Source organism: Lissotriton helveticus, chromosome 1_2, assembly GCF_964261635.1.
Source record: "Lissotriton helveticus chromosome 1_2, aLisHel1.1, whole genome shotgun sequence".
NCBI classification, from domain to species: domain Eukaryota; kingdom Metazoa; phylum Chordata; class Amphibia; order Caudata; family Salamandridae; genus Lissotriton; species Lissotriton helveticus.
In genome coordinates, this window is record NC_136058.1 from 398,508,367 (window position 1) to 398,533,931 (window position 25,565).

The following is a 25,565-nucleotide window of genomic DNA, read 5'->3' on the forward strand; positions in this document are numbered from 1 at the left end:
GAGGGTGAGGGGTTGAGGGTGAGTGAGGGTGAGTGAGGGGTTGAGGGTGGGTGAGTGAGGGGTTGAGGGTGAGTGAGGGTGAGGGGTTGAGGGTGAGTGAGGGTGAGGGGTTGAGGGTGAGTGAGAGTGAGTGAGAGTGAGTGAGAGTGAGTGAGAGTGAGGGTGAGTGAGGGTGAGTGAGGGTGAGTGAGGGTGAGTGAGGGTGAGTGAGGGTGAGTGAGGGTGAGTGAGGGTGAGTGAGGGTGAGTGAGGGTGAGTGAGGGTGAGTGAGGGCGATAGATAGATAGAGTGAGGGCGATAGAGAGATAGAGTGAGGGAGATAGATAGATAGATAGATAGATAGATAGATAGATAGATAGATAGATAGATAGATAGATAGATAGATAGATAGATAGATAGATAGATAGATAGATAGATAGATAGATAGATAGATAGATAGATAGATAGATAGATAGAGTGAGGGCACCTAGAAAAAACGGGGCAAAAAAGTCCCTTTGTTCACCAGACACAATATCTTTGTATTCTCAATGTCGGCCATTTATTGACAATCATTTATGGTGGCTGGAAACCATTGATATAAAGTGTAGAAGTGAGTTTTTAATCACACTTATTTACGTTTTTGATTACTATGGGAGGATAAGTGCAAAGTCTGCTGAAATGGAATATTTCGATATAGTGCACTGGCCCAAAAAAAAGTTTGTAGAAAATGGCCAGAAAATGTGGGCTTACGGCCAGCGGTGCTGATTTTAGAAGTGGTGAGATAGGCTCGATTCTCCGCAGCTCAACATCCTGTGATTCTGGGCAAATCACTTAAAGTCTCGATACTTAACAAAAAAAACACATGAATGTGTGCCCTTGTGTAATGTAACTGGTGCTCCTGTACACTGCTCCAGTGCATTCGGGTCAAGTTCACGCTAAAAAAAATGTGTAGAAAATCATAAACACTCTGTTGAAAGAGTTAATTTGAAAGCGGTCTGCATGCAAATCCCTCTGTATGTTTTTGTAATTTCGGTCAAATTCTTGTCAACGGACATGACAATGTGTAAACCGAAAAAATATATATGCCACTATGTTGGCGAAGTGCGCTGTAGTACACATTAATCCATTGCCGTTTTCGACATTTCTGTTTCAGCCATTAAACACAAAATAACGAAATCACAATATTGCACCCATTTTAAAGTTGATACCGAGAAGAAGGCGAGGCGCTACAGTCACCAAAGCTCTGCTTCATATGTGAAAGAACACACGCACGTGCATTTCCATATAGCTTCCGGTTGAGCATAGTGACATGAGTGGACAGGTACTGTCCGGTACTCAGTGCCTGCGACTCTAGAACTCATAAGGGAGAGTACCTTAATTTCTCAGTAGAGGTGTAATAATACTTTGAATGGAAGCTTACCAGCACTCAACATGGCTGGTGGCATGGGAGAGAGGAGTGGCAGAATGCAGGGGTGGATGGGAAAAGGAAAGTGAATAAAGAGGGGGAAAAATAAAGAGTGCACGGGAACGGAGAAGAGAGAGATGGTAAGAGAGGAAAATGAGAGAGAGTGGAAGGGCAGTGAAAGAGAGCGAGAGGGGAAGATAGGAAGAAAGATAATGGTAAAATGGGAGCTGGAGGGAAAGAGGGTGGGAAAGACTGGGAAGAAGCGAAGGGAGAGAAGACGAGACAGGAAGGGAGAACAGTGGCAGAAGCATAATTGGAGAGGTGGGGAGAGAGAGAGGGGGTGGAAGGGCGGCACGAGGGAACGCAAGAGAGGGGATGAAAAGAGAAATACTGAAAGGGAATAGGGGGGCAGGAAGGGGAGGAAAGGTAGATGTGGAGCGGAATCGGACCGGAAGTGTGGGGTCCATGGGGAAGATGCTGCGGGGACGATGAAAGGGAGAGACGGGGAGAAGCTGGGAAGGGACCGGAGGGGTGGGAGGGATGGGGTGAGAGGCTGACAGGCGAGAGACGCTGATTCAACCGGGTCTCACCCGGCCGGTCTCACTCCGCGGGTAACAACCTGTGACATAACGGAGGGGAGAAAGAGAAGAGAGAGCGGCGTGAAAAGAGGCAGTGGGGAGGGCAGGGGGGGCAGGGGAGGACTCGGTGGAGAAGAAGAGAGGGGGTGAGACAGGGAGGGAGAGAGCGAGAAAGATCGCGGAGGGAGGTAGATGGTGAGTGGAAAGAGAGAGGTGATAAAAAATGCAAGCAAAAAGAAGAAAAAAAAAAAGAAAAAAGGTGTGCACAAAAAAAGAGAAGTGGCAGCTCTGGGCAACGCGGCCGTGAATAATTAGGGGGGAGTAGAAAAAAAAGTACGGCCGGGAATAGAAATGCCTTCGTTATATATCACAGTATATACACCAAACCCCTCCTTCCTATTACAAACAAATGAGGCAGATTGGCATGGCCAAATCATGTTAGAAAGATAGGAGCCACGATAGGATGGGAGCTTGCCGAGGCAGTCAGAAAAAGCAAAGCTGCAATGAAAGACAAGCATACTTTCTGGTCCGGTAAAGTTCAGTGTCAGATTACACACGACAATGCCACGGGACTATCACTAAAACTGTTTTCATTGTCAACAAGCTCTCGGCATTGCGTGGCGGGAGGGGGCGGGGGGAACGTCGAGTCAAAAAAACAAGTGAAAACGGGATGTAAGTAGGGGGGAGGAGAAGTCTGGGCAGGCAGGATGACTCAGGGGAGGGGGCGGAGCGGGGCAGAGCGGCATGTGGGTGTGAAGAAGCCGGGCCTTTGAAGTGAAGCTAAGCTTCACTTCAAAGGTGTCGGAGGAATGCGGGCGGCTGTGCACGCGCTTTTAAGCTCAATGCACATGCGCATTGAGCTTAAAAGTCACGGGCACTGCAAGGAATCGCCACGATTCCTTGCAAGTTAGATAAAGAGTCGATGAGCCCCTATAGTCTCGCTTGCTCGATGCGCATGCGCATCGACAGGCGAGACCTAAAAAGGATGCTGGGCACCCGTATTAAACATGGCAGTCACTCAGCAAACTTTAGGTGCTTTTATAATTTAGGGAATAAATCACATTTAGGATCTCCTCTACAATCAGCAGTCTAACACCATGAATTCAAATACATTTGTTGTTTTATTACATATCTAAAAACATACATTTCATATTAATATGTAAAATCTAGTCATCATTGTGTACATTTCATAGCCTCATGATTGTTTTTGCTGTATGATAATTTAGTTCATGCTAATGTTAAAGTAAATTGAGTTTGATCCTGGTACACACCTCTGTAGTGTGGATTTTAAAGGCTCTTGGATGTCCAATCATGGGTGGTGTTTGGATGTTTGGTTATGTATCATTAATACAGATTTTTAAAGTATTGGTTTTCAAATGTATTCTGCCACTAATGTCTATACAAACCACTTGTTCAGTTTAGAACGTGTTGCTGATAACGTGAAAGTAAAGTGTGTTTGACCCTGGAGCAAACCCTTGTAGTGTGTTATGTATAAGGATGGGTGTGCTGAAGAGCAGTCTCGTTCCTGTTCCTGAGTGGCTGGGTGGTGATGATGATGATGGTCGGCAGCAGGAAGAACATCCTAGACTCTACCATTTGTTAAAATGAACTCAGTGGAAAGCATTTATTTCAACTATCTTTGGCTACTGAAGATGTATCCTTCCTTCTGATGTGCATATTATATCAGTGAACTCCTTCCTCTAAGCAAGGCTGGGCCATGAGAACACTGTTTATTTGGCAGCTCCAGCAACACAAAAGCACCTTACAGATTATTCAGAATGCTACGGTCTATCTTATTTGTGGTCGGAGGACGTCACAACTGCATCACAAAGTTTCACTGCTTGCTCACGAGGCAGCACATACTTTTTATGTCCATTCATTCACTTGCAGTGTATAAAACAAGAGTTTGTTTTTACTTGTAAAAACAAACCTGAATATCATTTGTGTCAAAAATCTGTATCTTTTGTGTTCCTTTACTTCTAAATCCATTTTTTTCCAGAGACAAGGTTCAAGAAATTTAAAGTAGGGAGTCGATAGATCTGGACTGTAAGAGCTGGAATTCTTAATGCTCAAGATTCTTTACTTAACTGTCAAGCTTTAAGAAACTTAATAAAAACTAAACTTTTCGTCAGCTCTCTCTGCGATCATTACTTTCATCATCATTCTGTCCTTTCACCAGTTAGGAGTTGGTTGGTTGATTCTCTGTAAATAATAGAGGTCTAAAATATATTCATATAAAATTAATCTGGCTGTGAATCATTTACAATCAGTGGTAAGCCAGCAAATTTCCCAAGGGTCCGGCTTGATATTGGACACCTCTGGTTAAGTGCCACTATGGTGGGAGCATTAACAGATGCATGCAATGAGTGAAATAAGCATCATGTCTCCCAAGTCAGTGCTTCGGAGGTAAATGTTGTGCGCTGCAAGCATTAACTCTCAGAGTTACAGGTCACAATGTCCTACTTTGACTTCTTGTGCCTTTGGATGTTGTTTTCTAGCAGCTGTCATTGAATCAGTTATTGCACAAAATGACCAAACACCAAAATCAGCTAGAAATATTCTCCAGCATGGGCTTGTTAGACTTATTCATGTGTGTTGTGTTTATAGACTTTACCACTAATCTCTGTAATCCCACAACACTTCAATATCCACTACAATGGTATGGTTACTCTCCGGTTTGTGTTTGTGTAGTGCACTTGAATGGCATTTCCCCTAAGTGGGTTCGCTAGAGATTTCTTAATGTTGAAGGGGCGCTAAAACTACTTCCACATTCACTACAGTGGTAGGGGTTTATCACCTGTGTGTGTTCGTTGATGTCTTTGTATTTCTGATAATTGACTAAAGCACTTAACACACTTACTGCACTTGAATTATTCCTTAATTTTGAGGAACGACTAAAACTATTTCCACATTCATTGCAATCAGATCGATTTTCCCCTGTGTGTGTTCGCTGACATCTCTGCAGAATTGATAACAGACTAATGCTCTTCATACATTCACAACATTGTAATGGCTTTTCCCCTGTGTGTGTTCGGTGATGACTTCTGAGATTTGAGGAATCACTAAAACTACTTCCACATTCATTGCAATGGGATGGTTTTTCCCCAGTGTGTGTTTGTTTATTTTTTTGTAGGCCAATAACCAACTGAAGCTCTTCACACATTCACTGCAATGCTATGGTGTTTCTCCTGTGTGTGTTCGTTGATGTCTTCGTAGATTTGATAACACACTGAAGCTCTTCACACATTCAGTGCAATGGTATGGTTTTTCCCCTGTGTGTGTTCGCTGATGAACTTGAAGAATTGATAACCGACTGAATCTCTTCACACATTCACTGCAATGGTATGGTTTTTCCCCAGTGTGTGTTTGCTGATGTTTTTGTAGGTATGATAACCGACAGAAGCTCTTCACACATTCAGTGCAATGGTATGGTTTTTCCCCTGTGTGTGTTCGCTGATGTATTTGAAGAATTGATAACTGACTGAAGCTCTTTAGACATTCATTGCAATGGTATGGTTTTTCCCCAGTGTGTGTTCGCTGATGTCTTTGGAGGTGTGATAACTGGCTGAAGCTCTTCACACATTCAGTGCAATGGTATGGTTTTTCTCCTGTGTGTGTTTGCTGATGTCTTTGAAGAATTGATAACTGACTGAATGCCTTCACACATTCACTGCATTGGAATGGTTTTTCGCCTGTGTGTGTTCGCTGATGAATTTGGAGTTGTGATAAATGACTGAAGCTCTTCACACATTCAGTGCAATGGTACGGTTTCCCCCCCATGTGTGTTCACTGATGATCTAGGAGTGATATCTGACTACAGTTCTTCACACATTCATTTCAATTGCACGTTGTTTCTCCTGTGAGTGTTTGCTAATGGCTCTTTAGTAGTGATGACAAACTAAATCTCTTGCTGCTTGTGTATGATTTTTCTTTCTTGGTTAGTGTCTCTGGGTCGGGTTTATATTCCTCTGCAACCCATCACTGCGTTTCCTGTGGAGCTAACATGGTTGATAACGCACTTGTGTTATTCTCACATTCCCTGTATGTGTGTGGTATTTTGGAAGGTTGATTTCAGATTTTACAATGAAATACAAGATTCACACACTACATATATTATAATTGTGCAAGTAAAGCTTCTTTGTAGGTGGTTATGTCTTTAGATTGCGGAATGGTTTTGCATGTTTATGAGTGAAGATCAGTCTTCCTTCTGGTCGAAGCAAATTGGGGCAGTCTTGTAGATCAGAGACCCTCTCTTTCCTTTACCCTTCAGTTGTCTGGCTCCACTCCCTTGTGCTTTTCTCTTGCACCTGTGATATAGCCAGATAGAGTTTACAATACACCTAGCATGCTGAATGGTGGTCTGCCATCATTACAGGAAGCAGAGCAATGCTGTATCCACCTCATACCGAACACATGATGAAAGCTGGTGGTGGAGGCCTGTTTATACAGGAAGTGGTTTGTCAGTGTTGTTGCCTTAATTTTCTAGAGGTCAATTCTTAGTCCTGTTGCGTGGAAGTGCACAGCTCAGACTCTTACATCCACTGAATTGCTCTGAACTGCCTCTTCCAGGATATATCAGTTTATGTTCAGATTCCTCAGTCTCTGTCTATGCAGATCTTTTCCTGAATATTGGAGCTCATTTTTTCTAACCACTTTTTTTCAGATTTGCATGATTACGGTCATTATTCACGATCATTTGTGCATTCAAGGCTGGTTTCCTGTTGGATGTAAAGAGATTTGAAATCACTAAATGGAAATGTAAGAGAACGTGAATACACAATATTTAACTAGTTGTAAAAGACATCTCGTCATGACCATTTATGAAAGTTATCAAGAGATATTTCACCATACACAGATATTTAACTAAATATTCTCTTGAACATGTCACATTTTACTTAATTCATAAAAGGAAGTGATTTTTAGGTGTTCACACAGTAAGTTTGTACAGAAAGAGCACACATAGAGTGCCCACTCGCTAGAGGTACAGCTTTACGAAGAAGCACATGACTAAGATTTCATTTAAATAGGAAGGATCAGGATGTGCTGCTGTCACTTCAGTTTCAGGAATTGAATAACAGCAGTAACCCTTTCAAGACTACATGACAATGAAAACTCTTCATGTAGAGTTAGAACTGGGGGTCTCTAGTTGGCAATGTTGTACACCTTTGACCAAATAGGGACCCTTGCATCTAAGTCAGGACAAGGGGATTACACTTCTAAATAACCGCTGCTCACCCCCTTGGTAGCTTGGCACGAGCAGACAGGCTTATCTCAGAGGCAGTGTGTTAAGCTTTTGTGAATATACACAGCAATACAGTGAAAACACTACAGATGGACACAACACAGGCTTTTATAAAAATAAGTATTCTTTATATAAACTTAACACAAGACCACAACTGACAAAAATCCACAATACGGTACTTAAAGTTGAGTTAAAGATGATAAAAGTTGCTTAGTTCAAGTTGATGATAAATGCAACAAAGTTCTCAACAAAGTACCTGGATGCGTAACGCAAAATAAACAAAAGACTTGCAGAGGGAGATGCGTCGGTTCTGTACCGGTGCGGGGATGATGCGTCGGGCCTCAATGCTTGTGCCGAGTAGGGGATGCGTCGTGTTCCTTACCGGTGTGGGGATGATGCGTAGGTTCTCAGCCTGCAGCCCGGTTGCGATGCGCATGATGGTGCTTCGATGCGATAATCCTGATGCGATGCGATGCGATGCGAGGCGAGAAGATGGCGCCCTTGATGCGACGATGTGATGACGATGCGTTTACGCCCTGGCAGCCTTGCAACGACTCTGTAATTTGGAGCCGCGACAGACCCTGCAACACGCTTCTCCGATGATTCTATGGCAACTCTCTCGATGGCGCATGCTTCTCCGGTGATGCGACAGCAGGCATCTTCAACAAAGACACGCTTCCTAGGAGATGCGGCGGCGGCACGCATCTCTGGTGATGCGGAGATTTCAGCTGCGGGGACGACACGCTTTCCCTCGATGCGTCGCGCTTCCAGCTCCGTGACACGCAAAATGTCTGTAGATAGAATTCCCAGCAAGGAAATTCACAGGGGAAGCTGGTAGTGAAGTCTTTTGTCCCTGAGACTTCAGCAGGAGGCAAGCACAAGTTCAAGCCCTTGGAGGAATATATTGCAAGATGATGAAGTTCTTAAAAGGTTCCTTCTCATTTCCTTGGCAATAAAGAAACCACTGCAGGCCAACCCAGCAAGCAGCACACTGGCAGAGGGGCAGTCCAAACTCCTGCAGCTTCCTTGGTTCTTCTCCATGCAAAAGGTTTGTCTTGTTCCCAGAAGTGATCTAAAGTTCTTGGGTTTGGGTCCCAATATTTATACCCCAAAAACCTTTGTTCTCTGAAGGCAGAGAGGCCTCTGCCTTGTCCAAACCAGTTACTGAGCACTTTTTTTACAGGACTCCTTCTTTCCTTTCACAGTGCAGGGCAGAAACATCAGACGCCCCACAGGAGGTAGAGCCAGCATTGTGGAGGGAAGGCCCAACCCTATTCAGGTCTTGGGTGCAACTCCTCCCTCTCATCTAGATGCAGATCTCTCTATTCACCACTGGGCTGCCTCAGCCTGTCTCTTGGAATCCCCCAGCCCTGTCACTAGACTCCAGACAAGCAATACACAACCTAGCATAGGCAGACCTGGACAGTTCGACAAGAAAATACCTACTTTCTAAAAGGGGTATTTTAAAACACAGGATGTTAGAACCAACTTTACTAAAAGATGTATTTTATCATTCTGAGTTCAGGCATGCTAAATTTGAATTTCAACTATGTTCTCTGAGTGAGTTAGGATTATAAAATGTAATACTCTAACTACCCATTCTGGCCTATGGAGAACAGGTAGCCTTTTAATAGTGAAAAACGAAAATGGCTGTAAGTCACTATTAGGACATGCTACACACACCAGGGCATGTCCTACCTTATTCTTACTATGCACCCTGCCCTTGGGCCTACCATAGGGGTGTCTGATATGAATAAAAGGGAAGGTTTAGGGACTGGCAAGTGGGCGCACTTGCCAAATTGACATGGCAGTCACAGAAAGCACACATGCCTTGCAATGGCAGGCCTGAGACACACTTTACTATCTGTTTCTGTGTGTGTCACAACCAGTGCTGCAAGCCCACCAGCAGCATTTGATGTATAAGCCCTGGGCACACATGGTGCACTATACTAGGGTCTGACAAGTAAATCAAATAACCCAGTCATGGAGTCACTAATCAGTACATCCATTTAACATAGGGAGCACTTGCACTGTGGCACTGAATAGCAGTGGCACAGTGCCCAAAGCATATAACCAGCAAAGCAGATCAAAAACAGAGGAGGCAATCAGTAAAAATGGATGGGAGGCTCACGCCAATGATGCGAAGTCTAACACGTGTCCCCACCAGCTGAAATGTGGAGAGAACTACCCTTCCCCTTGGGAGTTCTCTTCACTAAGTCGGAAAAATCTGGACAGACCATCAGCATTGGCGTGTTCTGTACCAGGGCGGTGTTCCACCGTAAAGTCCATACCCTGTAGGGAAATGGACCACCTCAACAACTTTGGGTTCTCACCCCTCATCTGCATCAACCATCTGAGGAGCCTGGGGTCGGTCTGAACCAGTAAGTGAGTCCCAAACAAGTATGGTCTCAACTTGGGGGCGTGGCCAGGATGGCGGTGTGAGCGGACGTGTCGCGCCGAGCTCCCGCCGCTGGCCGCCACTGAATAGATTCTAAAGCACCCTTTCGGGCCCCGAGAGGCTTCACTGGGGCCCCAGACCAGATGCCAGATCAGTAAGGATCTTTGTGGGGCGGCATTGCGGACCGGCGCTACTGGGATCGGACGGAATCCCGAAAGGAGCACTGCGGCTCGCAGAGGCCTGTGGCGGCCGGAGCCGCGGAAACGAGGCCGCGAGGGGCGGAGTCATATGGCCGATGCCGAGGCCTCCCTGACGGGCAGTGGCAGGTCCGACCCGCGCGGCTGAGCGCGAGGCCTCCCGCGGCTTCTCCGTGGAGGCTTCTGCGGACCTGCCAGATATCTACGCTGACACAGCCGGAGTCCCTGGGGTGCACACGGAGCTGTTGGAGTGCGACAGCGGGAAGAGTTGCGGCGCCAGGCGTGACCGGGAGGCTGCTTGAGGTGAGGAGAGGGGGGAGACAGAGACGACCCCCCCCAGGTGACTCGCCGCTCCGGTCTGCAGCTCTGGGACAGCCGAGGGAAGCTACAAACGGCGCCGACACCCCAGCTGTGGTCCACCACCCTTGGAGCCTTCCCCGGTCCCGGCGGTGATTACTGGAACTGAGTGCCGCCATCTTAGGGCCGGGTGCTTGCGGCCCGTGCAGCGCCCGTGCAGGAACCACCCTTTGCCTCATCTGGTTGATACCCTCGTGCCTTCCCCACTGCCACACTTCTGCTCCCCTACACATACGGGAGTTTGGCTCGAAACTTGCACCTGCTACAGCCTCGGACATTGGAGGTGAGCAGGGGAGCCCCCACCCTACGCGACGGACAGCGTGGGGCGGTGGGGGGTAGTGTGGAGATACCAGAGTGGTACCGCTGCCTCGGTGGCCCCCAGCGTGCGCCGCCCCAATCAAGGCCTGGGTGGTGGTCGGTTGCCTCGTGGTCTCTGTGGAGCGATGACCTGGAGGCCGCCATTTTGAGACAACACCCGGCCCAGTGACTGGCTCTCTCACACGGACTGCATCGCCTGGGCCTGCACCTCGAATGATATCTGAGGGGGAGTCACTGGCGCTTATGCCCTAGCAGCGAGAGCAATTGGAGCTGAGGAGACCGCCAGCGGTCCACTGGGGCCGGACTCTTAGCCCCAACTGTCCGGTACTTATCTATCGGTGCTGCAGCGAGCTTTCGGCCCAATCCACCTTGGCCTGTTCTGCTGGCGGGCCTGGGGAGTATGGCGACTGGCAGAGTGCGCAAGGACAGGTCCATTAAGGACTTGCTCACTCCCATCACCATGGGGAAGAAAACCGACCTTCACAGCGCTGGAACCCACGCGGCGCCCGCTAAGTCAACGGCCGGCACACCGGGCAACAGCCCCCAAAGCACAGACGAGCCTGTCACGAGGTCTTTCTTGGAATCTCTATTCGGCAGCCTAAGGGAAGACCTCCAGCTCCTTAAGACTGAATTGAAGGGGGAGATTCGGGAACTGAGGCGACACACGGACGCCATTGGCGAGCGGGTAGCGGACCTAGAGACGAAGAGCGATGGCCGGGATGTCGAGATGGAAGCGCTCCAGCAAGAAATTATCCGAATCCATGACCAGCAGGTTGACTTACAATCGCATGTTGAGGATTTGGAAAACCGGTCTCGGAGGCATAACATTCGAATTAGAGGGGTAAAATCCACCCCGGACACGGCAGATCTCTTCAAGTTCACGCAGGGCCTCTTCAACCATATCCTGGGCCGATCGGCTGACTCCACTATCATTTTAGACAGAGCACATCGGACTGGACCGCCTAGAGCCTCGAGTGCCTTCCAAGCAGATATCCTGGTCTGCGTTCAGGACTTTCGCACCAAAGAAGAGATTCTCAACAAAGCGCGACATCTGGGCTCCGTCACCTATGGCGATCACTCACCGACACTCTTTCAGGATCTGGCGGCCATCACCCTGGAGAAGCGTAGATCATTCAGACCGGTTACTGCTGAACTGCGACGCCTTGGTGTCACATATAGCTGGGGGCACCCGTTCCGGATTGTGTTTAAATGGGACAACAAAGTGCACCTGCTACGCTCTCTCACTGATGCTTGCCGGCTGTTGGGCATCGAGGAACCTGAACTGGCGGGAGACTCGCAACCAGGGAACAACTCGGAGACCGGCTCCGCTGGACAATGGCGACAGCAGAGACGGCGGCGCAGGCCGCGTCGGCCTCCCCAGGAGGAGATTCATGAAGGTCAAAGGGCGGCAGTTGCGACAGCGGCACTGGAACTGGCAGAAACGGCTGATGGCTGATGGATGAACGCCGGGCTGATCTTGATTCGCTTTGGCGGTCGGCGGAGGGAGAGGACTTGAAAGAGCTGGACACGTTCCCCTGTCTTTTCCGTGGCCCTACTTCTTCTGAGCGTTGTGCACATGGGAATGTTCTACTTGTTGCTAGGGAGGGATGGGTGGGATGGGATTCTGCAAGGCCAAATTGGGGTGGGTCTGCTGTGGGTGGTGGGGGGAATGTTGGGGTTTGTATTTGTGTACCAGTTGTTATTGTGTTTGACTGCCAAGGTGCTGCCAGCTGAGAATTGGGTGAGTCCCCCTAGATTTGGGACCGGCAAATACATGTTATGTCAATTGCCAGACCCCGCTTCACGGGAGCGATGGATACTATTGCAAAGTAGTCTTACCGCACACACTATACACTATGGCGGGGGTTGAGAACGTTACACCACAGTCCAACACAGCGCGGACCCATATGCGGGCACTGACATGGAATGTCAGGGGCCTCAACGACTTTAGGAAGCTGAGAAAGGTCCTTAGTTACCTGCGCAGGCATAACATAGATCTCGCTCTCCTACAGGAGACACATTTGGCTCTTGCCAGCAGGATGTTACAGCACAAGGGGTTAGCGGGATGCAGTATCGCAGCGGGCTTTACCACACACTCGAGAGGGACACTAATATGGGTAAACCCGCACTCCAAACTCACATTGACGTCACTAGAGACGGACCCGGAGGGGAGGTACGTCATCTGCAGATGCAGGGGCCAGGGGCATGACTTGCTGCTTGTGAATGTATACGGGCCTAACTATGATTCACCTGATTTCTACGCGGACTTAGCCCGGAGATGCAAGATGTATGATTACTCGTATATGCTTTTGGGGTGGGGACTTTAACCTGGTCCTTGACCCGGATCTGGACAGATCTGCGGGACCGAACAGGAGCCCGTCGGCGGCTGCCACGGCGCTCCAAACTGAGATGGTGCACTTGGATCTCTTGGATGTATGGCGCAGTAGACATCACTCCAGAGGGGGGTACACTCATTATTCAGCGTATCATGCACTACACACTAGAATAGATTACTGGTTTGTATCACAACAGCTATCCTATAATATAAGGGACTGTCATATATTGCCACGCACACTGTCTGACCACTCTCCTCTCCTCCTGATCCTGGAGTCGCCGGTGCGCGGTATCCCCCCCTTTACGTGGCGCTTCCCCCCGTACTCTCTACTAGACGAGGTGTTCCGAGGGGAAATCGCGAATGAAATCGAAAACTTTTTTGAGACGAATACGGGATCTGTGGAAAGTTTTCAGACGCTATGGGAGACCTATAAGGTCTACATACGCGGGATAGCCATGGCCAAACACTCCAGTGTCCTGAAGTCCATTAGACAGCGGCTTAAATATTTAGAGAGTCAGCTGAAGGACCTTGAAGGGAGGCATCAGGCGGAGCCAGAGGGAGACGCACTAGACCAGATCAAACAATTGCTGACAGAATATCACACAGAGGCAGACAGAGAGGTACAACACATGGGCAAATATGCCATGGCCCGCATGTACGGCGAGGGTGAAAGGCCTGGTTCTCTCCTGGCTAAGATGATTAAACATGAGCGGCGGCCACTGCTGATTGGCGAGTTGCTCTCGAGTACGGGAGAGACCCTCACAGACGAGGAACAGATTGTCGGGGAATTCAGGCGGTACTACTCTGCTCTATACGAATCGAAATCGACGGGACTGGACGGGGCAATCGACGACTACCTGAGTTATATTAAGATGCCACAACTGTCCGATTCGCAAAGAGAATTCCTTATGATGCCCATCCAGAGGGAGGAAATAGAGGAGGCCTTAGATAGTATGCAGACGGGTAGCGCTCCGGGCGCCGATGGGCTGACTGTCGGCTTCTACAAATCATTTAAGGAATTGCTGGTCCCCTACCTCTCAGCATTATTTGATGATATATGCTTGGAAGGCTCCATGCCCCCGACTATGCGAGAGGCACTCATCATAACGATACTTAAGCCTGGGAAGCCTGACACAGAATGCGGCTCGTACAGACCCCTCTCCTTGATCAATGTTGATGCTAAGCTGTACGCAAAGGTACTGGCGACGCGTCTTGCACTCCTCGCCCCTGTACTGGTGGCCCCGGAACAGGCGGGTTTTATCCCATCTAGGAACCTCACATACAACATTCGTACGGTCCTGGGGACGATGCAGCATGTGAAGCCGGAGAATAAGGCATTGGCAATATTCCTAGATATGGAGAAAGCCTTCGACTCCGTAGAATGGCCTTTCATGTCCAGGGTGCTTAGGAAACTGGGCCTGGGTGAACCCTTCCTTCAAATGATAGGCGCTTTGTATTACAAACCGACGGCCAGGCTACGAATTGGTGACACGGTCACGGAGGCGTTCGGAATCAGCAGGGGCACAAGACAGGGCTGCCCACTCTCCCCGTTGCTATACGCACTAGTAGCGGAACCCCTAGCGTGTGCACTCCGAGAATACCACAGTCATGAAGGTATTAATTTCCCCTACGTATAAGATCTGTATATCCACGTACGCTGACGACACACTTTTATACGTCAGAGACCCGGAACTTAACCTCGCGCCATGCTAAGGGAGGTAGTGCAGTTCGGAGCCCTATCTGGACTAAAGGTAAACTGGTCTAAATCGGTGGCATTCCCGCTGACTCCGGTGACAAATAAATTTGTCATGGACTACCCATTGCAGTGGTCGGAAGACCCGGTTAGGTATTTAGGCATAAGACTACACCCAGACCCGGATGTATTGATCAGGGAAAACTACGGTGTTGCTGACATGAAATTGACTGACGATGTTGACAGATGGTGTAGGCTGCCGCTGTCCCTCGCGGGCCGCATTGCGCTCATGAAAATGCTGGTACTTCCGAGGTTCTTGTTCCTCTTTCGCAACCTACCGGTGGTCCTATCTAAGGCATTCTTCAAAACGCTAATTCAGACCCTCACGAGACTGGCATGGGGAGGTAAGCAACCGAGGGTTAAGTGGCAAGTCCTGACCCTCCCATATGACCAAGGCGGTCTGGGGGCCCCGGACGTAGAACAGTACTATAGGGTCGCGCAAGGGATGCACTTGCATACTTGGATACATGGGGATAGCAATATTCCCCACGTGATTCTAGAGACGCTCTTCGCGAAACCCCTCCAGCCAGCGGCTACTATATTTGAACCGGCCACGCGACGTGTGGGCACTCTGGACTCTATTACGACTACGAATCACGCATGGCACTCTTTGGCCAGGAGCCATAACTGCTCACTGCTGTATTCCCCCCCTGGTCCCGATAGAATGGGCCATATGGCTTCCACCGCTGCGAGAAAAGGGGGTCACGCGCGCCCTTAGTCAGCTGGGCATACTCAAGCTGGGGGACCTGTTCAAGGACGGGAAGGTAGTCACCTGGGACCAGGTCGCTCCCTCCCAGATCACTACGACGCTGCTGCACCGTTTCCATCTGCACAGAGTCCGTGCAGCACTACAGGAACTGCTGGGGCCGGATATGGAGGAACCCACAGAACTACCAGAACTGACTTATGTAATAAAAACACAATCGAGCGGCAAGATGATAGCACGACTGTACAGGATGGGGCAGTGTCACCGTACACAAGAACCCTCGAAGGCCCGACAGGCGTGGCAACGAGACTTACAGACGGAGATAAGTGACGAAATGTGGAAATATTGCTGCCAGAACACGAAACGGGTGTCGCTGAATGCTAGGCATAGGCTTGTTCAGTTTAAATTTCTACAGAGAGTGTATTACACTCCGGAACGCTTGCACAGATATGGACTCCGGCAGACGCCTGAATGTGAACGTTGCAGTGCGTCAGTGGCGGACTTCCTACACCTGGCTTGGTCCTGCCCGGGGATAAACAACTTCTGAGAGGAGGTTTTTCTCGAGCTGGGGCGGATACTAGAGATGGAGCTCCCGGTAGATCCGGCATTGGCTCTGCTGGGACATACCAGAGTTTTACCTCCAGCTACGCGTCGCCTGGCTGGCATAGGGTTAACTATGGCACGGAGAGCGATAGCGATGAGTTGGATGCGCGGCCCGCTTCCAACTAAACGAGGATGGGAAAGGGATATGTTGTACAGTTGCACACAATCCCAGCTGTATAGTGAACTCTTACCACCTGTGAGTAGGCCACGGAACTTCTGGGACCAATACATGACATACAAGTCGAATAGGAACGACACGGTTGAGGATCAGGAGGAGACAGAGGAGCAACGAGAAGGGGGGGAGGACAACGAGGACTAGATAATTACAATGTTCCTGGAGGGGCAGCACGGGAGGGACACCCAGGTAACGCTGACACTAGAGACCAAGAACACATAGACTGCACGCATAGGGAGATCTTCAGGTTAGGAGCATTGAGTGAGTGAGAGAATGGACGGGTGGGGAGGGCGCGGGTAGATTTGGCTGGGGCACGAGACACATAACACTGAGACGGCAGTAGTTCAAGGGACGAGGCGCACAGGCAGTTGAGGGGGGAGGGAAAGGGGGTTAGTGGGCATGTTGGGTTAGGAAAGTTAGACTTAGACCACGTAGTCGAATGCGCGCACCACAAGAGACTACCAATACAGCATTGGAGGAAGCCGACCTCACCCTCCCGAAGTATTGGAGGGTAATGACTTGGGGCAATGGGGTCCATGCATGATAATGTTGTTGTTTTACTTGAAGCTCAGGCAACTGGACCAGACGACGCCGGTGCAATGTTTGGCACAATTTCTTCCTTTCTCCCTTTCAGGAACAATGGACTTGCATATTGTATTGACATGATCCTAGTTTGCTGCCGGCCCCAGGGTTGTAGGCGGAAAGCTGTGTGCGTGCATGAACGGTGAATAAAAGTTTATAATCCCAAACTTAAAAAAAAAAAAAAGTATGGTCTCAACTTCTTCAGTGCCCAGACCACAGCAAATGCCTCATGCTCAATTGCACTCCACCTCTGTTCCCGTGGAAGTAACCTCCTACTGATGAAGGCTACAGGTTGGTCTAGGCCCTTCTCATTTATCTGTGATTTTACAGCCCCCACACCATGCTCTGAAGCGTCTGTTTGAACAATGAACTCTTTTGAGAAGTTGGAGCCTGAAGCACGGGTGCTGTGCAAATGGCAGTCTTCAGGGTGTCAAAAGCCTTCTGACAGGTGTCAGTCCAGTTCACTTTCTTGAGTTGCTTCCTGGAAGTCATCTCAGTCAAGGGTGCAACAATGTTGCCATACCACTTGACCGTGAGTCCTAAAAAGGTTCTCACCTGTGTTTGAGTCTTTGGGGATCCCATGCCAGGATGGTATCAATCTTGGGTTGCAGGGGCGCCACCTGGCCGCTCCCTACCTGGTGACCCAAGTACACCCTGCCTGATCTGGCACTTACTCGCCTTGATCGTGAGGCCTGCCTTGCGCAGTGCCATCAACACTTCTCTGAGGTGCCACAGATGTTCTTCCCAACTGGCGCTGAACACTGCAATGTCATCCAGGTAGGCGGCACTGAAATCCTCCAGTCCAGCCAACACCTGGTTGACCAACCTCTGAAAGGTGGCAGGGGCATTCTTCATCCAAAAGGGCATAACCTGGAATTGGTAGTGCCCATCTGGTATAGAGAATGCTGACCTCTCTTTGGCCCATCAGTCAAGGCGATCTGCCAGTACCCAGAAGTCAAATCAAACGTGCTGAGGTACCGTGCAGCCCATAACCGACCGGGTGCTCGTCAGTCTTGGTGACTGAATTGAGTCCTCGATAGTCCACACAGAACCGGAGTTCAGGTGTGGCACCAGGCGCGGCAGCCTTTGGGACCAAGACCACTGGGCTGGCCCAACGACTGCTAGAAGACTCAATCACCCCAAAGGCAAACATCTTGGAGATTTCCTCCTTAATGTAAGCTCTGACCTTGTCAGTCACCCTGTAAGCCTTGTGCTTCACAGGAGTACTGTCTTCAGTGTCCACATCATGGACGCACCACTCTGTGACAACAGGAATCAAGGAAAACAGATCAGAGAATTGTCCCAACAGTTGACGACAATCTTGCTGCTGATCAGGGGTCAGTGTGGCAGAGAGGCTGACACCATCCACTGACCCACCTTGCTCTGTTGCAGACAGGTCAGGAAGAGGCTCTGTCTCTTCTTCCATTCCATCATCTGTCGCTAGGAACATGCCCACTTCAGATGTTCCTAAGTGGGGATTCAGGCAGTTAACATGCAGGACCCTCAAAGGGTTCCTGGGTAACTGCAAGTTCACCAGATAGGTGAGATCACTCTTGTGCTCCACCACCTCAAATGGTCCAGTCTACCTGTCCTGGAGCGCACAAGGCTCTACAGGGGCCATGACCTAAACTTTCTGTCCAGGCTGAAGCTCAATCAGAGTGGCATTCTGATTGTACTACCGCTTCATGTCCTCCTGGCTGGCTTCCAGATTCGCCTGAGCGAGTTGTCTGAATCGCAAAATCTGGTTTCTGAACGCCAGCATGTACCTGTATACATCCTGGGGAGGTTTCCTGGGAGATTGCTCCCAGCCTTCCTTGACCATACTCAAAGGTTCTCTTACCGGGTGTCCATACAATAGTTCAAAAGGGCTGAACCCTAGGGACTTTTGTGGGACCTCACGGTAAGCAAAAAGAAGGCATGCAGTTTGTACCTCGGTTAGACACCACCTCTCTGGTGAACCCCACACAGGAGAAAATACCCCTCAGTGCACGTCCCTCCACGGGGGCTGTCACTCTCCTGAGTGGGATGGCTTCCGGGTACTGGCGAGCATGGTCCACCAAGACCAGGATAAACCTGTTGCCTGTGGCTGTCTTGGGGTCCAGTGGCCCCACAATGTCAATGCCCACCCGTTCAAAGCAGTTACTGACTACAGGGAAAGGTTGGAGAGGAGCCTTGTGCTTCCTTTTACTTTTCCGACTTGCCTGGCAAGTTTGACAAGTCCTACAATGAGTATCTGAACTCTTCCACATCTGGGGCCAATAAAAGTGAGTGACAAGCCTGCCCCAGATGTCCAGCTAAAGGTACATCATGAGCCAAACCCAGTAGGAAGGCTCTGAAGCGCTGGGGTACCACCAGCACACAGGCTGAACCAGACTCAGCAACCTTAGGCTTGCTATACAGGAGGTTCTCCCAGTAGATCCAATGTGATCCAGACTGATCACCTGCAGTCTGGTTTGTGGCCTGTTGCCTTAAACCCACAAGAGAAGGGCACTTCTTCTGTTCTGCACAAAATTCCTCCCTGGAGGTGCCTCCTTCTTGCCGCCAATGGGTCAGCTCAGGCAGGTCCCCCAGTTCAGCAATTTGCTCCCCTGTAGGTCCCAGGGCATCCCCCTCAAGGTCTGCCTTCTCCTGGATCGTGGGAACAATGGGGGCTAGTTTCCCACACCCCCTACCTCTTCTCTTTAAGGCAGGTCCCTGGGCCATACTTTCAGGCTCCAGGATCTCTTGAACACCATTGGCTGCCATAGACCGAGTGGTCATACACGCCCACTCAGGCAGACCCAATATCTCTAAGTGAGCCCTCTTCTCCACCTTAGCCCAAGGGGAGCTTACCAAATCATTGGCTAACAGACAATCAACAGGCATGGCTGGCCTCACAGCTACTTGAAGAGTACCAGAGACCCCGCCCCCCCACTCAAAGGGAACCTGAGCCACCTTGCAATGACTCTCTGTGTTGTCAGCGGCAACAACTGGGAAGAATGCATTGGGAACTACCTGCTCTTCAGACACCAAGTGACACTTGACAGCTGTCACACTGGCTCTAGTGTCTCTAAGAGCCTCCACTCTATGGCCATTGATGGTCACCCACTGCCTGTATTTTTTAGTGTTATCAGGCAGCTGAGTTTTACGGACCATCTCAAAGTCTCCTAATGCGACAAGGGACATTTCTGCAGGACCCCACCCACCTTCGGCACCCATCTCCTCCCCACCCAGGGCGACACTGGCCATCTGACGGGGTGGTGCACAGGGTGGCACATACTGACCCTTTTGGGGACACTGGGGATCATACCAATTGTGTCCCACCTGCTTACAATGAAAGCAGATAACAGGCCCCCTATGAACAGGTGTACCTTTCGGGGGTTCTGACTTCTTCTCAGGGGAAGGCTAGGAACCCTTACTTTGGTTCCCTTGGGAATTACTTTGGGCCCTTTCTGGAACTCCCTCTGTTTACCCTTGTCCCACCACTTTCTGCTGGGGACCCTGCCCACCTTTGGCTGAGTCTCCCACATGACCCTTGTGGACCCTGGTACTGACACAGCGGTTAGCCTCTTCAGCAAGCTTCCTAGGGTTAGTCAACTTGCTGTCAATAAGGTGCTGGCGTAGCTCTGGAAAACAATTAGCAAACAAGTGCTCCCTTGCAATCAAATCATAGAGCGCTCCAAAATTATCCACTTTGCTACCCCTCACCCAACCATCCATATCTCTGAAAAAGAAAGATACATATTCTACCCAAGTGGTTCCCTCCAGTTTCTTACAATTCTTGAACTTCTCTCTATAGAGTTCTGGGGTCAAACCATATCTGGTCATCAGGGCTTCCTTCATATCGGCATAAGACATCCTATGCTCACTGGGCAGGTCTAACAAAGTATCCCTCCCCTCACTCACAAGGCGGCACCACAACCCCGCTCCCCAATCCTTCTCTGGGACCCGGTGGGCCAACATTGCTATTTCATAGGCTGCAAACCATTGCCCAATATCTTCATTTTTATGGAAATCTTTGATGACATCCTTGGGAGTATGTACCCTGCCTTCTTAAGGCACAGATGGTGCGCTGCGACCAGAGGGATTGATCTCTAAGCCCTTTGCCTTGATTTCTAACTCCCTCAACATCCTCTCATGTTCCATTCTCATTCTCTCTCTCTCTCCCTCTCTCTCCAAGGACAATCTGTTATTCTCTGCTTCCCTCTGACTCTCTATCTTACGTTTAGCCATTTCCAGCTTGTGTGCCCTATTTCTCTCCCTGTCTTCCAACTCTCTGGGGGACAGGTCTTTAGAAGAGATACTGCTGCCAGGTGGGGACGGTACCCCTTCCCTGGCTGGAACCTTTGGCCTATCCAGTTGCCCATCTGGATCCCCAACTGGCTCCATCAAAAAGATCAGGGGTATTTCTTGCTTCTACCCAGGCCCTCAGCGCCTTTAGGTAGTCATTCTTTTTAGAAATGCCTGGTGTGGCAACTTTCAATTTCCTGCAGAGATACTTGAGCTATTTCAAAGTGTAGGTTTCCAACCTCTCTTCCTCAAAATCAAGATCCATAGATGCAACAGATGCTGGTCTACTCATGGTAGTAAGAATTGGGAGTTTTCAGGTAAAAGATAACTGTCCAAGGAAAAAATTCTACTAAAAAAAGTATGTGGTCGCGTTTCGTCTGCACTCACTAGTAGTGTACACCAATTACTGTATATGAAACATAAATGCAGGTCCAAATCCTCACCGCTGACCACCAATGTTAGAACTGGGGGGTCTCTAGTTGGCAATGGTGTACACCTTTGACCAAATAGGGACCCTTGCTTCTAAGTCAGGACAAGGGGATTACATTCCTAAATAACCCCTGCTCTCCCTCTTGGTAGCTTGGCACAAGCAGACAGGCTTATCTCAGAGGCAGTGTGTTAAGCATGTGTGAATATACACAGTAATACAGTGGAAACGCTACAGATGGACACAACACAGGTTTTATAAAAAAAGAAGTATTCTTTATATAGACTTAACACAAGACCACAAACGACAAAAATCCACAATACTGTACTTAAAGATGATAAAGGTTGCTTAGTTCAAGTTGATGATAAATGCGACAAAGTTCTCAACAAAGTACCTGGATGCGTAATGCAAAATAAACAAAAGACTTACAGAGAGAGATGCGTCGGTTCCGTCCCGGTGCGGGGATGAGGTGTAGGTTCTTGGCCTGCGGTCTGGTTGCGGTGCGCAAGATGGTGCCTCGATTCGATGCGATGCGATAATCCTGATGGGATGCGAAAAGATGGCGCCACCCAATATGCATGAAACTGGGTCCATTGGGCATGCATGTTATTAGCATGTTATCACATTTAGGTCTTTAGATTTTGATTTCATGGTTTTGAGTTTCTGTTAATAATACACACACACGTTTCTTTTTTTCAAACGGAGAGGTGGTGACCGATGATGAGAAGTGGACTTGCTGATGAGTACCAGCCAGCAGTCCCCTTGGTGTTACTACCGTGAGGTACCTTCTTTCTACTCCACACTTTTTTCATGCATATTGGGTGGATTATGATGGTATAAACATTTGGAACATGGATACACCACAGCTTAGGGACTTAGCTAAGTCCGCAAAGGGAGTTATAAAGCTTCTGGTGACCCCTCCATTGCTGGATATACAGATTTGGGTGTAACTTTTGGTGATCAGGCCCATTGTTGATTTATAATACGTTGAGTGAGGGGTGGCTTGGTCATTCTTCCCCCTATAGCTCCTATTGTTTGAACACATCCCTGTGTGCCATGCCCACAAGACCCACTGCACTGGCATACTTCAGTCACCCCTCTAGCTGGGTGCCCTATGATATCAAACTTCTCAGCACATTAAACCCGCACTGATGCCAGTGCAGGATTTAATGTAAAATGCACCCGGGGGCATCTTAGAGATGCCCCCTGAAAACCTAACCTACAATCCACGTCTGTACTGAGAGGCTGCCGAGGCTGCCACCCAACAGACATGTTGCTGGATCCCTGGGTGGAGAGCCCCCGCTCTCCTGGGACTGCAACAATGTGCATCCTGGGCGAGGTGCTAGGTCTCCTCACCCAGGATGGGCAGGGGGAAGCTTCAAAGGCATACCGCCCTTGTGAGCTTCTTCAGACTAGTTGCTGTACCCAGCAACTGGCCCCCACCAGTTCTGACCCCCACTCTGGCGGGAAGACTGGTGGGAAAACCCACGTCAGGAAGGGGGGGGTGCCAACCTGTGCCAACCCCACTCCTCAGGTGGGGAAGGCGAGGTGAAGCACGACCTTCTGGAAGATGGGGAGCCCTGTCCAATCACAGCTAGGCTCATGCCCGCCTCCCACAGGAGAGGAGCAGGCTAGGGGGTGTACCCACCCCAGGAGAGGGTCCCATTGGTCCTTACCCTACCTGTAACACCCCTAAACTTAGTATATAGGGGCACCCTGAACCTTCCTTCCTCAGATCCCGAAAAGAAAAGAAGAGAGAAGATCAATAAGAAGAAGACCCGCCGTGCAGCTGCTAACAACAGGACGACAACAACCTTGGCCCCAGCCCTACCTGCCTGTCGAAACCTGGAACCTGCTCCTGCCCAATCCCGGCGACTCCTGCGGACAGCAACCTTGGGACATCCAGAGGACCTGCCTGCCTAAACCCTCTTAAAGACTAGGACTCCCATCAGCAGAGGCTCTGCTGCAAAAACCCCCCTGGTGCCAGCCAGGAAGCTCCGGACCAACCCACCCTGCACCCGCCGAGCCCGGCCCGGGCCCGAGTGATCCAAGACCACGAGGACGTCCCAGCGGCGACTGGGACCCGAAGTCCAGTGCCCAAGGACCCTCCTCGACGACCCAGACAACGCCTGCAGCCTCAGGACAAAGGACCCCCCCGACCGCTACCAGCAGGTCTTGACCTCAAAAGACACCCCTGCACCCCACGGCCCCCTGTGCCCAATTCCTAGGTGCCTACCTATCCTCCAAGATCCCAACGTACCCCTCAAAGTGTTGGTCGCGCCAGAAGATCCTCCGTCCCCGAGCCTGCAGTCTTTGTTCCCTTTTCAAGATCCTCATTGAATAACATTGAGTACCCGACGGCTCAAAAGCACCCTGCACCCAGCCGCCCGAGTGCCACTGCAGTGCAACCTGTACCCTATCCTACTTCCCCATTTGCCCGAGCAAGTGACCAGGAGCTCCGCTCCCACAGCCACATGGCCTGCTAGCCAGCAGCCACCAACCGGAGGCTCCCTGCCCCTCATTGGATAACATTGGGCCTAACTACCTCTGCACCCGGCCGCCCCTGTGCGGGTGAACCAACTGTACCTACCTGACCATGGGGGACACCTGAGTCCATGCCCGGAACCCTTACTTCACCAGTCGAGTACCCACCTGGAAACCGGTAACTCACTTACCTGCCATTGGATAACATTGACTGGCTTGACTCGAGAAATTTTCAAAATGTGAAGTTTTGGAAACTTAAAGTATTCCCATGAAATAAACTGTATTCCGAATTCCGAAATACTCACCTGCGACCAGGAGAGAAGCCAGTACTGCATCGTGTAGCCCAGTACTGAACCGCAGAAGTAATCTCAGCCGGGGTTACTAGTAACTTGAATTTTCTCGATAGGACTCCATTGTGTGCTTTTCTGTGAAATTTCTTCTGTCTACTTTTGAAAACTTGAAATATTCTTTAAAAATCATACCGAGTACTGAAACATAATTACTTACCTGTTTGAAGTTGAGACCCCAGTGCTGGACCTAGGAGCCCAGTACTGGATTACAAAAGTAACGAGTTCTGACTTTAACTGCAACTTGATGGGGGGGAGGGAAGGATAGGGGTGTTGAGTTAACCATTTGTTGAAATCCCACGACACTGCAGCCTATGTATACGGAAGAGTATATTGGACATGTTACACTACATGAATGGCCTACCTGTACTGTAGATGGCTCTCCGTTTGGGAACCGACAAGAAGAAGTGAGTTTGTATGTTCAGAGGGGTAAAATAGAAAACACCAGCTGTTGCATTGTGGAGAATATATACTGTCATTGTTTGAAAAAAGCAGCTGTGAATAAAGAGCTAAAAAAAAAATGCAACTTGATTTTCCTCCCATTGGAAAACATTGCCAGATTTTCATTGAAAAGTTTTTAAGTGTGGACTTTTGAAATAGCTTTATATTTCTTAAAAATCATTGCAATAGACAAATCGTTTTTGCTAAACTGTTTCCAGCTTAGACCCCAAGACTGAATCTAGGATCCAGTCCTGGGATTACAAAAGTAATCAATAAAGTAACTAGCTGCATTTATGTAGAAAAACCCATTGAGCTCAATGCTAAATTGTGTTTAGAATTGTGTTGTCTGCTTCAACCCTTGTACCTATTGTGTTGACCAAGTTTATTTTCTTTCTGCAAATTACTCATCTGAGATCTCTCATATTGAGAAAAGTATATTTTGAAACCTGTTGGTTCTAAAAATAAAACAACGATATCTTGTGATATAAAAACAATTGGCCTGGAGTTCAGTCTTTGACTGTGTGAAACCTTTTGCTGACTGAGTGTGTACAACAAATGCTTTACACTGTCCTCTGGTACTGCCTTACTGCTCGACCAAGCTACCACTTTTGAGAGTAAGGTCAATCCTGACTTTAACCTCTGTTATACCTCTGGGGTTGGTGGCTTCTATACACACGGTACCTTACTTTGGTCCAGTATATATATCGAGCCTCTTTCTCACAGGCAGTCACAGACTGCACACAGGCCTTGCAATGGCAGGCCAGAGATACACTTTACAAGCTGCTTCTGTGGGTGGCACAACCAATGCTGCAAGCCCACCAGCAGCATTTGATTTACAAGCCCTGGGCACACATGGTGCACTGTACTAGGGTCTGACAAGTAAATCAAATAACCCAATCATGGAGTCACTAGTCAGTACATCAATTTAACATAGGGAGCACCTGCACTGTGGCACTGAATAGCAGTTGC

At 49.2% G+C, this 25,565-nt stretch overlaps 1 protein-coding gene across 1 annotated transcript in view; it reads right to left on the reverse strand.

Annotated features, from left to right (window-relative positions):
- Positions 1 to 3,515: 3,515 nt before the first annotated feature.
- Positions 3,516 to 25,565, reverse strand: part of LOC144806364 (uncharacterized) — a 223,479-nt gene continuing 201,429 nt past the window's right edge. The window contains exon 4 of the mRNA XM_078672738.1: positions 3,516 to 5,703. Coding sequence (XP_078528864.1) covers positions 5,137 to 5,703 — 567 coding nt within the window. The 3' untranslated portion in view covers positions 3,516 to 5,136. The remainder of the gene's footprint in view (positions 5,704 to 25,565) is intronic.